At 41.0% G+C, this 15,260-nt stretch overlaps 1 protein-coding gene across 1 annotated transcript in view; it reads left to right on the top strand.

Moving 5' to 3' along the window:
* The window catches only part of arl8 (ADP-ribosylation factor-like 8), a 48,356-nt gene extending 39,561 nt beyond the window's left edge, over nt 1-8,795 (top strand). The window contains exons 4-6 of the mRNA XM_060932783.1: nt 2,980-3,063; nt 3,409-3,560; nt 7,623-8,795. Of these exons, the coding sequence (XP_060788766.1) occupies nt 2,980-3,063; nt 3,409-3,560; nt 7,623-7,671 (285 nt within the window). The 3' untranslated portion in view covers nt 7,672-8,795. The remainder of the gene's footprint in view (nt 1-2,979; nt 3,064-3,408; nt 3,561-7,622) is intronic.
* The last annotated feature ends 6,465 nt before the right edge of the window (nt 8,796-15,260 follow it).

Below are 15,260 nucleotides of genomic sequence, written 5' to 3'. Positions count from 1 at the left end.
CAGTCCACCGTACTTCCATAATGAAATATGCTCTTACCTGAATTGAGACGAGCTGCTCCGTACCTGTCCGAGCTTTGCGCGACCTCCCAGGCAGTCAGACGCGCTGTCACTCCTGTTAGCAATGTAGCTAGGCTCAGCATGGCCAACGGTATTTTTTGGGGCTGTAGTTAGATGTGACCAAACTCTTCCACGTTTTTCCTGTTTACATAGGTTTATATGACCAGTGACATGAAAAAAGTTTAGTTAAAAAAATTGAAACGTAGCGATTTTCTATGCTGTGGAAAGTCCGCACTATAATGACAGGCATACTAACACCTTCTGCACGCTTCAGCAGCGCATTGATATCTGAGCTCCGTATCAATGCGCTGCCGAAGCACGCAGAAGGTGTTAGTACGCCTGTCATTATAGTGCGCACTTTCCATAGCATAGAAAATTGCTACGTTTCAATTTGTGTAACTGAACTTGTTTCATATCACTGGTCATATAAACCTATGTAAACAGGAAAAATGCGGAAGAGTTTGGTCACATCTAACTACAGCCCCAAAAAATACCGTTGGCCATACTGAGCCTAGCTACATTGCTAACAGGAGTGACCGCGCGTCTGACTGCGTCTGACTAACTGGGAGGTCGCGCAAAGCTCGGAGAGGTACGGAGCAGCTCGTCTCAATTCAGGTAAGAGCATATTTCATTATGGAAATACGGTGGACTGTTCCTTTAAGGCCGGGCGGCGATATCTATATTACAGAGAGTTATCAGAAGCCGAAAGTTGGTTTTTCTTGTGTAGTAATGAACAACACAAACAATACTTGAGACTAAAATATACCACAAAAGTATAGGTTTCGCCAACTGTGCTGTTTCAGCTAATTCTGATTTGCTGGAGCTGACCGAGTGGACCAGCTATTGTAAGCGAGTGTATCGGTGTGTACCGTCACATTGATGAATGCTGTGAACTGTGTTGATCCAAAGCTCAGCTGCTGTGTGCATGTAACAGACTCAAAGGTCAAAGTTGACCATCTGACAAAGAGGACTGAGTGAAAGGGCGTCACAGAAACCGAAGCAAAACAATTTGTGTGCGAAAGGTCGAGATGGTGGGGGCTGCTACTGACTGCTGTTCCAAACCACTGCACTCTGTGCAACACGCATACACATTCTCATGTACATGTGCTGGCAGGCAAGGACATGCAGAACAACTCTCACCGTGCTCTTCTCAAACATGACGCCCTCTTCATTGTGACTGCGTTTTTTACAGCACTAACTGTAACGTCAGCGTTGCCGCTGGCACTCATCACTGACGAATATAATCCATCAGTGATGAAGAGAAAATTACTCACAGTTGTCACAGTGACCATGTATTTGTCATCTTTATCATAAGTCAGCTTTTCTAGAAATCCCTCCGTTTGCTGAAATCCAACCCCAGTGAAGAGGCAGTAAACAATGAGCATGTGCTTGTGACCAATAAAAATCGACTACACATAATGGCCAAATGAGCAACAAGCTTCTGATTAATCACAGTGTGTCTTAATCGGTCTGGTGTAGTGGTGTAATTATCTCTGCATGAACCAAACAATGGCACAGTCGAACCTGATTAAGTTTTTTTTTTTTGGGCTTCTTCAAGCACTGAAGATGATTTTAAGGGGTGAAACAGCTACGGGGGAAACACACTCCGAGCCCCTAGCGTCCCCAAGCACATCAGGCAGTGTCAGTAATACAGGGCTCGGTTTAAAAAAAAAAAAATGGCAAAGTGAAAGTGCTGTCAGCTGGCAAGCGACTGAAGGGAGCTGTGTTGAGCATGGATGCAAATGGCGTGCCTTTTGGCGGATGCCGCCTTTTTCACGGCTGCCTGGGGGCCTTGTGTGAATCACGCAGATCCGATGAGTGTGGTTTTTTTTTTTTGGGGGGGGGGGGGCATTGGAGTGTCTGATTTATAATTTCATCAAAGTAAATTCTGTATTAAAATTACTAGATAAGCAAATGCCGTTACAGTCCATGAAACATAGGAAGTATAAGTATGAGAAGAAAACAGTAAATCAGAAAGCTGCGCACGTAAAGCCAATTGGCTGCGCGCCATTATCTGCTGCTGGCTGCACTTCACTGCACGCGCAAGGATTTCCATCAGTCCAACATAAGTTATGTAAGTTACGTAATTGGCTTTACGTGCGCAGCTTTCTGATTTACTGTTTTCTTCTCATACTTATACTTCCTATGTTTCATGGACTGTAATGGCATTTGCTTATCTAGTAATTTTAATACAGAATTTACTTTGATGAAATTATAATCAGACACTCCAACCCCCCCCCCCCCCCCCAAAAAAAAAAAAAAAAAACTCATCGGATCTGCGCGATTCACACAAGTCCCCCAGACAGCCGTGAAAAAGGCGGCATCCGCCAAAAGGCGCGCTGTTTGCATCCATGGTTGAGTTCCCGTGGCCAACACGTGATCAAAAACGCAGTGTCGTGTCATGTGTTCGTTTCATAAATTGACGGGAAATTTGAATTCCTTCACTGTTGGTTGTTCCAAGATTCTTCTTGTCTCTGTTCAATTGTAAATCAGGTTTTGTGTTGAAGTATAAGGTAAAGGGAATCCGAATACCGCTTTTAAATAATTCCATGATAAAATATCCTGAAGTAAGCTCAAACTAAAGAGGTTTATTTTAGCTTGATGGTGCACAGGCTGCCCAAAATCAAGTCTTTATCAGATCCTGGAGTGGATCTCAAATTTTTATATGTACTGGAGAGACCCATATAAATATTTTGAATTGTGCCAGTTTGGTTGGTATAAATCTGTATTAAGTCCACTTTGATATATCGATAACTAAGAAAAAAATAGACAAAGTGAAGGAAAATTAGAAGAGAAAGTGAAGGATGCTTCTTTGACTTGATTTTTCAATGGAAAAAAGTGGAGAATATTTTTCAGAACCCAGGGGGGGACACTGAATGTGAGTGATAACATTGTGAGCTTTTCTATCTGTCTTGTCTACAGTTCATCATCCTGGTAGTGGACAGTACAGACAGAGAAAGACTCGCGATCTCTAAAGAGGAGCTGTACAGAATGTTGGCGCATGAGGTAAACACTTGCACGTGGACGACCTATTTTTCTGTGCTGGTGTATAGATCACAAGGTTTATTCTTGATCTTTTCAACCTTATTTCAATTCAGTAAAAAATCCAGTGGTTAAACTAATCTGTTAAATTCCAAGTGCTCGGTACTGACCGAGTAGTTTATCCTGGTGTTGGTCTTAATCTTAAATGTGAATGGCAGAGCTCTATCAGGCAGGCTGCTATTTTAAGTGGACACCTTTTGGTAACAACTTGCTTTTAATGTTTTAGCGGTTAAGTAAGTAGTTTTACATACTGTCGGTCTTCAAAATATCCCTTTCACTCTCTCGCGCTCTTTTTTTTGTCTTTCTCAGGATTTGCGTAAAGCCGCAGTGTTGATTTTTGCCAATAAGCAGGATATGAAGGGGTGCATGTCTGCGGCAGAGATCTCGAAATACCTGACCCTCAGCTCCATCAAAGACCATCCCTGGCACATTCAGTCCTGCTGTGCTCTTACAGGAGAAGGGTGAGGGTCACACACTTGTGCATGCTGTTCATATGATTTTTTTTTTTCTCCTCCCTCCTCCTCCTTCATTACACTGTATGGACAAAAGTGAGCAAGCATCACACTCCTGTGCTTATTGAACATCCCAGTCCAGATTTATTCCCAGTTTGCTCTTAGAATAGCCGCCACACTTTGGAAAGGCATAACATGGCTGTGGGGATTTGCTTATTCAGCAACAAGAGCGTTAGTAAAAGCAGGCGCGGATGTCGAGTATGGAGGCTTAGGGTGCAGTCAGCATTCTAGTTCATCCCAATGGTTCAGTGGGGTTGAGGTCAGAGTTCTTTTGCTTTGTGCACAGGCGCGTTGTCATGCTGGAACAGGTTTGGGCTTTTTAGTTTCAGTAAAAGGAAACCGTAATGCTGCAGCATACCAGGGTTAATAGTTAATCAAAACTAGCGGGGGGGGGGGGTATAGGAATCACCCTGTCTGTCTGTCCTGTAAGCGCAACTCCTCCTGAACGGTTTGATGAATTTTGATGAAACTTTACACAGTTGCAGTACACCACCTGAAGATGTGCATAAAGGAAAATAATCCTGGGGAGATTCAGATAATGGATGGATGGAAGGAATAAAAGATTCTCTATTTGAAAAGCCTACAGTAAAACACGAGGGTCGGACCTGTCGTCATATTCAGTTTCATTTAGTTGAGCAAACATGGATTTCTTTCATCTTGGCTATAAATATAAACGTGATCACAAATCCTCTGAGATTTTCATTTCCGCTAATCATACACCTACTGTATATTCAGAAACGCAATATGTGACAGCTGAACAGTAAATGACTTGTCTGATCTAGTTATTATGGGATGTCTATGACTGTGCAGTACCTGAAAAACTAAAACTAGTCAGTTCCTCAAAATAAAATAAAACAAACGATTTGTGCACTTGTAAAACTAAACTTAAATTATATATAACAACAAAACTGATGCACTAAATAAAAATAAACTAATGAAAATTAAAAAAATTATAATGACTGCAGCACACAAAGATATTCTATACATTTGTGTGCTTTTCTGTACATCAGTTTGGGGGAAACCCACATATGGGGCGAAAGTCAGGTGTCCACATTCTTTTGACTATGTAGTGTATTGAACTGAAACACGATATTGACTCGGTCAGTACAGTACGATGACTCATTCATTCAAACCTGAGAACCTTTACACATTTTTTTTGTATAGGAGGTCTGCATTTTAAAATAAAATATATAGCTGGTATGAGTCTCGCAATTTTGCGAAAATAGTTTTCTCCAATAAAAATGGCAGATGAAGCAAGCAATATATGAATCCGGAATGATTAACAATTATTTAGGTGTTTTAAGACTCCACCCCGGACCCTGTCTTATATTAGTTGTTTTTGGACTTTTCACCTCAAATTTCCTATTTGAATTAGGGCCCTCACTTTCTGTCCCTGTAAATGAAGAATGCTTTGAATTCATTCATCTGAAATAAATAAATTATGAATGTATGTCTGACTTCTACACTACACAAGTAAACAGAATAGTTAACATCCGGCACTATATTTATTATCAATGCGACGTGTTTTTGAAATTTTGGCTGCAAATAGCCAAAGTAAAGGCTAGCACGTGTTTCCTCCAAGAAACGTGAAGCCAGCTAACTACATCTTTTTAAACTGCTGCTTGCGCTGCGTCACAGTGCAGCGTAACATGCTCTGAGGAAAGTGAGGTCTTCCAGCTGACGGAAGCGCATGAGTGGCGAGCGTAACCCCAATTGACCAGGAGAGTGAGTACGCCATACCCCAGATAGCATGGCCAGTTCTTGCATTCGACAATTAAGACTAAATAGACATACAGCAAAGTGTCAAATAGAACACTTTTTTTAAAAATAAATTGTAATGTTCATGAAAGAGTGATTTTTTTTTTTTTTTTTTAAAGTTTGAAATTTGTAAAAGGACAATATTGAAAATGTGCCATTTTTATCCCCCGCTGGCCGAGAGGCCTGAAGGGGGATTATTTCGTGGCGATGTCCGTCTGTTCGTCCCAGGAAGGGTGCTCACCTTCTGAAATCAACTCCTCTTACAATTTTTGGACGAATTTCTCGAGGCTTGGCAAAAGGTCTTGTTATATGTCAGTAATACGCATATTGTGATTTAATTTCATTTGTGAAAATTTTACGAGTTTTGACCCTTGATTAAATAACTCGTACTTTGACAATTTCATGAGGGTGTACGTTCTTCTGAAATCAGCTCCTCTCACAATTTGTTTAGGAATTTCACCAAACTTGCCAAAAGGCTTTGTTATATGACTGTTATTGAAAGTTTGTTTAATTTAGACAAATTTTACCAGAGTTATGCCCTTGATTATGAACAAACTTGTACTTTGGTAATTTCATCAAGGTGTGCTTGCTTTCTGAAATCAACTTCCCTCACAATTTTTATTATGCCCCGCTGGCTGAAAGGCCTGAAGGGGGATTATGTCGTGGCGATGTCTGTCCTGGGAAGGGTGCTCACCTCCTGAAATTGACTCCTCTCACAATTATTGGAGGAATTTCACAAAACTTGACAGGATTCTTTGTTATATGTCGGTAATACGCACATTGTAATATCGTTCAGTTCATTTGCATTTTACCAGCATTATGGCCTAGTTGCCATCAGGGGATATTGCGCTCTCAGAGCACTCTTGTTGGTTTTGCCACCATTTTCCCCGATTTCCTGAAACTACCCGTTATTTTCTTCATGATTGGTGGGTTTGCACATTTTGACTGAAGATTTAGAAGACAGTCATTTTAAAATTTAAGTCGAGTTTATTTGTATAGCGCTTTTAACAATAGACATTGTCACAAAGCAGCTTTACAGAAAATTAAAGGCTTTAAACATGAGCTAATTTTATCCCCAGTGAGCAAGCCTGTGGTGATGATGCCAATGAAAAACTCCCTCAGACGACACGAGGAAGAAACCTCGAGAGGAACCAGACCAAAAAGGGAACCCACTCATTTGGGTGATAAGATAGCGTGATTATAAATAACTTGCTTCTATAACTGTGTCCTGTAGTGTCACAAATGGCCCTTTTCCACTACCCTTTTTCAGCTCACTTCAGCCCGACACGGCTTGCGTTTCGACTACCTCAGAGCGGCGCGACTCAGCTCGCTTCAGCCCTACTCAGCACCCAAAACTCGCACGGTTTTGGAGTGGGGCTGAAGCGAGCCAAACCGAGCCGAGTGGGGCTAGGGGCGTGAGGAGACACTCCCCTGTGCACTGATTGGTGAGGAGGAGTGTCCTCACATGCCCACACACGCCCCGCGAGCACGCTGGGATCTGTAAACCCGGAAGAAGAATTATTACGAATTACGAGAATTTCTGAAGCCTTATGCGCCTCGCCTCATCTATACGCTCTTGCCAGTATCTGTTGGCGTTGTCGGTGACAACAAGCCACAGCACCAAGACCAGCAACACTAACGACTCCATGTCCTCCATGTTTATTGTTTACTATTCGGGTCGTGAGACTACCGCTTAAAAGCTCACTGATGTCACTGTTTGCGCCGCCTAACGACATCACGTGACGTCCACCCACTTTTGCTAACTCCACCCAATGTGTCCACCCACTTCCAGCCAGCACGGTTCAGCGCGGTTGTAGTCGAAATGCAACTCCAACAGCCCCACTCAGCTCGACTCAGCACGGCACGGCTCAGCCCGACTCAGCCGCGTTTGTAGTGGAAAAGCGGCAAAAGTATAACACTGAAACCAGGAAATTCATTATAGTTTAACATGAAGTCTGTTCTGTTGAAGTTATCAACTGTTCATTGATGGAAACTTGAGTGCAAAACTGTTCATGACAACTGCAGTCCTAAAGTTAGCAAGTTAACTGAAGTCTTCAGCCATAAATGTATTACTGTAAGTGTCCAGAGCATCTTCCAAGTGTGACTTTCGATTGTCCAATTTAATTGATAAAAACAGTTCTTGGGCCCTTGTGTATCTCACAAAAGCTTTGACAGACAAGTTTACACATGTACAAATTCTGACTGTGTGTTTTGTTTTTTTTTGTGGGTGGGGTTTCCTCCCCCCCTTTTCAGGCTGTGCCAGGGCCTGGAGTGGATGACCTCGAGGGTGGGACTCAGATAGCCTCCAACACCCTGACAGGACTGCTTTCATTTACAGCCTTCGCCACAAACATCTGGCAGCAACTCGGCCTCATCCTACTGTTTATTATTATTATTATTATTATTATTATTATTATTATTATATTAAACTTTTAAAGCTCATGATCAATGTTCAACCTCTCTGGAAACCTACCTCACCTGGGAATGATTGGTTGATTTGATTGGACAGACTTTTCAGTTTTTCAGGACAAGTTTAATCATGCACGTGACAGAAGGGGAACGCACAGTATCTGAAATGTTACTGCTTACAGAGAGGCACGAGACTGTGTCCTTTGAACTTTCATTTTTGGAAAAGTTCTCTATTCTGGTTTAGGAAAGTTGAGGACTGGTGAATTTTATTGGACAACATTTTAGTGGTTTTTATATATATATATTTTTTTCCTCTTTTTCCCCCCCCCTTTCTTTCTTCCCTTATCGGTCAATTCATGCATCAGGGAAGTCTGTTGCTTGTTGTGTGGCGTGTCTGTAACAAACCACTACATATCATGAACACGCATTACATATGTCACATTACCTCAGTTGACGGCACTACAGACACTCGAGCAGCCGTCACATTTAACCAGCCTGTTGCAACTTCTGTATAACCACTAATATGTGGGAACAGGTTTGGTCTATAATAGAGATTTGTTTTATTTTATTTGTTATTTAAGGTCCTCAAATGGCATTGATTTTTTTTTTTTTCCTAACCACATTTGTTCTGTTACATAAAATGGGCTGATTTTCCACATATCAGTTGTATTTGCATTGAGGACTGGTTACTAAGGCCACACCAATTTAATAAGTTGGTTCTCTGATTTTTTTCAGGAAAAATATGAAGCGAGCGGGCGAAATAAAAATAAAATTTAAAAAAATGCTCTGATGGTAAAATTAGCAGTGGAAATAGACCAAACAATCCAGGCAAACCAGTAAACAGAATTTCAACATACCTGTCAAAGATTTTATGCTTTTGTTTGCTGAATATCCTAACAATCACAAACAGGCTTTGTAGGATTCCCCTCCACAGGCATGTTTCTTCCACAAGTCTTTATCTACAGTGGTGCTTGAAAGTTTGTGAACCCTTTAGAATTTTCTATATTTCTGCATAAATATGACCTAAAACATCATCAGATTTTCACACAAGTCCTAAAAGTAAATGAAGAGAACCCAGTTAAACAAATGAGACAAAAATATTACACTTGGTCATTTATTTATTGAGGAAAATGATCCAGTATTACATATCTGTGAGTGGGAAAAGTATGTGAACCTTTGCTTTCAGTATCTGGTGTGACCCTCTTGTGCAGCAATAACTGCAACTAAATGTTTCCGGTCACTGTTGATCAATCCTGCACACCGGCTTGGAGGAATTTTAGCCCATTCCTCCGTACAGAACAGCTTCAACTCTGGGATGTTGGTGGATTTCCTCACATGAACTGCTCGCTTCAGGTCCTTCCACAACATTTCGATTGGATTAAGGTCAGGACTTTGACTTGGCCATTCCAAAACATTAACTTTATTCTTCTTTAACCATTCTTTGGTAGAACGACTTGTGTGCTTAGGGTCGTTGTCTTGCTGCATGACCCACCTTCTCTTGAGATTCAGTTCATGGACAGATGTCCTGACATTTTCCTTTAGAATTCACTGGTATAATTCAGAATTCATTGTTCCATCAATGATGGCAAGCCATCCTGGCCCAGATGCAGCAAAACAGGCCCAAACCATGATCCTACCACCACCATGTTTCCTAGATGGGATAAGGTTCTTGTGCTGGAATGCAGTGTTTTCCTTTCTACAAACAGAACGCTTCTCATTTAAACCAGAAAATTCTATTTTGGTCTCATCCGTCCACAAAACATTTTTCCAATAGCCTTCTGACTTGTCCATGTGATCCTTAGCAAACTGCAGACGAGCAGCAATGTTCTTTTTGGAGAGCAGTGGCTTTCTCCTTGCAACCCTGCCATGCACACCATTGTTGCTCAGTGTTCTCCTGATGGTGGACTCATGAACATTAACATTAGCCAATGTGAGAGAGGCCTTCAGTTGCTTAGAAGTTACACTGGGGTCCTTCGTGACCTCACTGACTATTACACGCCTTGCTCTTGGAGTGCTCTTTGTTGGTCGACCACTCCTGGGGAGGGTAACAATGGTCTTGAATTTCCTCCATTTGTACACAGTCTGTCTGACTGGATTGGTGAAGTCCAAACTCTTTAGAGATGGTTTTGTAACCTTTTCCAGCCTGATGAGCATCAACAACGCTTTTTCTGAGGTCCTCAGAAATCTCCTTTGTTCGTGCCATGATACACTTCCACAAACATGTGTTATGAAGATCAGACTTTGATAGATCCCTGTTCTTTAAATAAAACAGGGTGCCCACTCGCACCTGATTGTCATCCCATTGATTGAAAACACCTGACTCTAATTTCACCTTCTAATTTTAACTGCTAATCCTAGAGGTTCACATACTTTTTCCACCCATAGATATGTAATATTGGATCGTTTTCCTCAATAAATAAATGACCAAGTATAATATTTTTGTCTCATTTGTTTAACTGGGTTCTCTTTATCTACTTTTAGGACTTGTGTGAAAATCTGATGATGTTTTAGGTCATATTTATGCAGAAATATAGAAAATTCTAAAGGGTTCACAAACTTTCAAGCACCACTGTAAAGTGAAAGGGGCGATTTGATTGGTTTTCGGCGTCATGTGACCTCACGTCCCATGACCTTTTCTGTTGGCAGGAGTTTGATTTCGATTTTTTTTTTTCAGTTTGCATTTTTTTCAAGCGGCGATTCCGAGAACCAACTAATTAAATTGGTGTTGCCTAATATGTATGCTTATGTGAGGATGAAACATGGGTAAACTTGAAAATCCTGCTTTTAGTCCGAATTGTACGGTATTTTTGTTTTAATATTTCAGGTACCAGTTTGTATTATTTTTATACTAGTGATTTTCATATGCTGCATCAAAACACTTGTACTCCAATGTGGGTGTGCGTGTATGTGTGTCTCAGGCTGGTGAGCATTTTCTAAGTCTTTTTTTTAAATAATGAGTGCAAATCAAGAAGCAGCTTCAAAATCTAGTAGGAGATCTGGGGTGGGTTTCCTAAAAGCCTCAACGCGAAGAGTGTGTCAACTAGGAGAATGAGTGTTCATTGTGCTGCTCGCGCTACCATTTAACGATTATCTTTGTGCTACAGTGCTTTTAGTAAGCTCAGGCCTGTTCAGTTCTACACTTTTGAACAAAGCGTTTGTGAAAAGATTCCTGTTATTTTGAAAGCTTGGCAGCATGAAACCGTGCATATCTGAAATATCTGTTTTGGATATTTTTTTGAACCACCTGTTGTGTGAGATTTATTAATGGGGAGAAAAAACATTTCCTGTCTTTGAAAATTATTTGGAACTGAAGCAACATGAAGATATCTAAAGATAATGTTTTGAACTGAAATTAAAATGGGCCTTTGAGTGAGTTGATCCCACACAGGAACCAGATGTTTTATGCTGAAAATCCAGCCTCAGACTTTATAGGAGTTTACAGGTATGTCTGGGGCGTAATTGAGGCATTGAGCTGTGCATTCTTCTGCTTTTATTTCTTTAACGCGTAAAACTATACTGCCTGCTTGAACTCCAAACAGTACAGACTTGGAAATCAGTGATTGTTTTTGCCTCAGTACAAGTCATGGTGGTTTTTATAATATGGTTCCAGGATGTACTGCACATGGTTTTTTTTTTTTTTTTGAGGGAAGATAAAAAGGTCAGAGTTCACAAAATAGGCTGTGGATTCAGTCATTAATCTGCAGTTCCACTGATTCGTCGTTTCATCAGCAATTAAATTTCTATTTGGTGAAATCTCAGACATGCCATTTCAGCATAAGCAGAACAAAATGTGTTAACTTTTATATTTCTGTAATTTTATAATAAATGCTTATTTTGAATGTCTTTGTTTCTCTGAGATTTTGAATTGTGCAGCCTTGCCAATGCTTTGTGGAGGTTGTTAATTCTACATTTCTGTCTCATCTCATCTCATTATCTCTAGCCGCTTTATCCTTCTACAGGGTTGCAGGCAAGCTGGAGCCTATCCCAGCTGACTACGGGCGAAAGGCAGGGTACACCCTGGACAAGTCACCAGGTCATCACAGGGCTGACATATAGACACAGACAACCATTCACACTCGCATTCACACCTACGGTCAATTTAGAGTCACCAGTTAGCCTAACCTGCATGTCTTTGGACTGTGGGGGAAACCGGAGCACCCGGAGGAAACCCACGCGGACACGGGGAGAACATGCGAACTCCACACAGAAAGGCCCTCGCCGGCCCCGGGGCTCGAACCCAGGACCTTCTTGCTGTGAGGCGACAGCGCTAACCACTACACCACCGTGCCGCCCTCTACATTTCTGTGATGGTGATATTCATGAAAATTTAGATTTCCATGCAGAATCTTATTTCCAGCTCATTTAGCCAAGAGCTCAAACCCAAATAGAGATGCACCTCTCTGTCTTCACATGTCCATGAGTATATGCCAGCAGACACGGGATGGATAAATAAATAAATTTTATATATAAATGTGAAAAATAACTCAGGAAGATCTGCTGTGTGTGTAATACATATACACTTTATATAAATAAATATATATATATATATATATATATATATATGAATATGAGAGATGGAGTTAGGTCCATATATATTTGAACACTGACACAAATTTTGTTTTTTTACCTGGTTTACTGAAACATATTCAGGTTATAGTTATATAATGGACATAAAGTCCATACTTTCAGCTTTCATTTGAGGGAATCCACATTAAAATTGGATGAAGGGTTTAGGAGTTTCAGCTCCTTAACATGTGCCACTCTGTTTTTAAAGGGACCAAAAGTAATTGGACAATTGACTCCAAGGCTATTTCATGGGCAGGTGTGGGCAATTCCTTTGTTATGTCATTCTCAATTAAGCAGATAAAAGGCCTGGAGTTGATTTGAGGTGTGGTGCTTGCATTTGGAAGATTTTGCTGTGAAGAAAACATGCGGTCAAAGGAGCTCTCCATGCAGGTGAAACAAGCCATCCTTAAGCTGCGAAAACAGAAAAAACCCATCCGAGAAATTACTACAATATTAGGAGTGGCAAAATCTACAGTTTGGTACATCCTGAGAAAGAAAGAAAGCACTGGTGAACTCATCAATGCAAAAAGACCTGGATGCCCACAGAAGACAACAGTGGTGGATGATCACAGAATAATTTCCATGGTGAAGAGAAACCCCTTCACAACAGCCAACCAAGTGAACAACACTCTCCAGGAGGTAGGCGTATCAATATCCAAATCTACCATAAAGAGAAGACTGCATGAAAGTAAATACAGAGGGTTCACTGCACGGTGCAAGCCACTCATAAGCCTCAAGAATAAAAAGGCCAGATTGGACTTTGCTAAAAATCATCTAAAAAAGCCAGCACAGTTCTGGAAGAACATTCTTTGGACAGATGAAACCAAGATCAACCTCTACCAGAATGATGGAAAGAAAAAAGTATGGCGAAGGTGTGGTACAGCTCATGATCCAAAGCATACCACATCATCTGTAAAACACGGCGGAGGCAGATCTCCTCTAGAGCAGTGATGTTTTGGGGCTGTCGCTGGGCAACACGGACTTTCAACTCCCTCCAAAGATTTTCTATGGGGTTGAGATCTGGAGACTGGCTAGGCCACTCCAGGACCTTGAAATGCTTCTTACGAAGCCACTCCTTCGTTGCCCGGGCAGTGTGTTTGGGATCATTGTCATGCTGAAAGACCCAGCCACGTTTCATCTTCAATGCCCTTGCTGATGGAAGGAGGTTTTCACTCAAAATCTCACGATACATGGCCCCATTCATTCTTTCCTTTACACGGATCAGTTGTCCTGGTCCCTTTGCAGAAAAACAGCCCCAAAGCATGATGTTTCCACCCCCATGCTTCACAGTAGGTATGGTGTTCTTTGGATGCAACTCAGCATTCTTTCTCCTCCAAACACGACAAGTTGAGTTTTTACCAAAAAGTTCTATTTTGGTTTCATCTGCCCATATGACATTCTCCCAATCCTCTTCTGTATCATCCAAAAGCTCTCTCGCAAACTTCAGACGGGTCTGGACATGTACTGGCTTAAGCAGGGGGACACGTCTGGCACTGCGGGATTTGAGTCTCCGGCGGCGTAGTGTGTTACTGATGGTAGCCTTTGTTACTTTGGTCCCAGCTCTCTGCAGGTCATTCACTAGGTCCCCCCGTGTGGTTCTGGGATTTTTGCTCACCGTTCTTGTGATCATTTTGACCCCACGGGGTGAGAGCTTGCATGGAGCCCCAGATCGAGGGAGATTATCAGTGGTCTTGTATGTCTTCCATTTTCTAATAATTGCTCCCACAGTTGATTTCTTCACACCAAGCTGCTTACCTATTGCAGATTCAGTCTTCCCAGCCTGGTGCAGGTCTACAATTTTGTTTCTGGTGTCCTTTGACAGCTCTTTGGTCTTGGCCATAGTGGAGTTTGGAGTGTGACTGTTTGAGGTTGTGGACAGGTGTCTTTTATACTGATAATGAGTTCAAACAGGTGCCATTAATACAGGTAACGAGTGGAGGACAGAGGAGCCTCTTAAAGAAGTTGTTACAGGTCTGTGAAAGCCAGAAATCTTGCTTGTTTGTAGGTGACCAAATACGTATTTTACCGAGGAATTTACCAATTAATTCATTAAAAATCCTACAATGTGATTTCCTGGATTCTTTCCCCCCATTCTGTCTCATAGTTGAAGTGTACCTATGATGAAAATTACAGGCCTCTCTCATCTTTTTAAGGCAAGGCAAAGCAAGTTTATTTATCTAGCACATTTCATACGCAATGGCAGTTCAATGTGCTTTACAGAAGTAAAAACAAAAACAGTAAACAATAGAGAAATAAAATTACATAAGATAATTTTATTTTTATTCTAAAACAATTAATTAAAAGAAAATAAGAATTAAACAATAGTAGAAATAAAATAATAAAATGAAGTAGAAGTTCAAGTAGGAGGAGAGAAAAAAAAAGAAACCAGCAGAATAAAGAATAAAATAGAATAAAGTTAAAATTAAAGTAAATTTAAAACATGCAGAGAAAGTAAAGATTATAAAAAATGTAAAGAAGACAATATTAATTATTTAACAGAAAGCATCTGAAAACAGCTTGGTCTTTAACCTAGATTTGAATCTGCCAACAGCAGGAGCATTTTTAATGTCCTCTGGCAGTTGGTTCCATAGCTGTACTGCATAGTAGCTAAAAGCTGCTTCACCATACTTTGTTTTAACAACTGGTTTTAATAGTAAATTTTTCTGTTTTGATCTGGTAGATCTGATTGGGTTAGGCCGCTGCAACGTATCAGAGAGGTAATTGGGCCCTGTACCATTTAGAGATTTGTATACCAGCAGCAATACTTTAAAGTCAATTCTGCAGCTTACTGGAAGCCAGTGAAGGGACCTTAGACCTGGAGTAATGTGCTCTGTTCTTTTTGCTCGTGTGAGAACCCTAGCCGCTGCATTTTGAACCAGCTGAAGTCGTTTGATGGTCTTTTTTGGCAGGCCTGTG

Source organism: Neoarius graeffei, chromosome 1 (assembly GCF_027579695.1).
Source record: "Neoarius graeffei isolate fNeoGra1 chromosome 1, fNeoGra1.pri, whole genome shotgun sequence".
Classification (NCBI taxonomy): Eukaryota; Metazoa; Chordata; class Actinopteri; order Siluriformes; family Ariidae; genus Neoarius; species Neoarius graeffei.
This window is presented reverse-complemented; position numbering and strand designations above follow the sequence as displayed.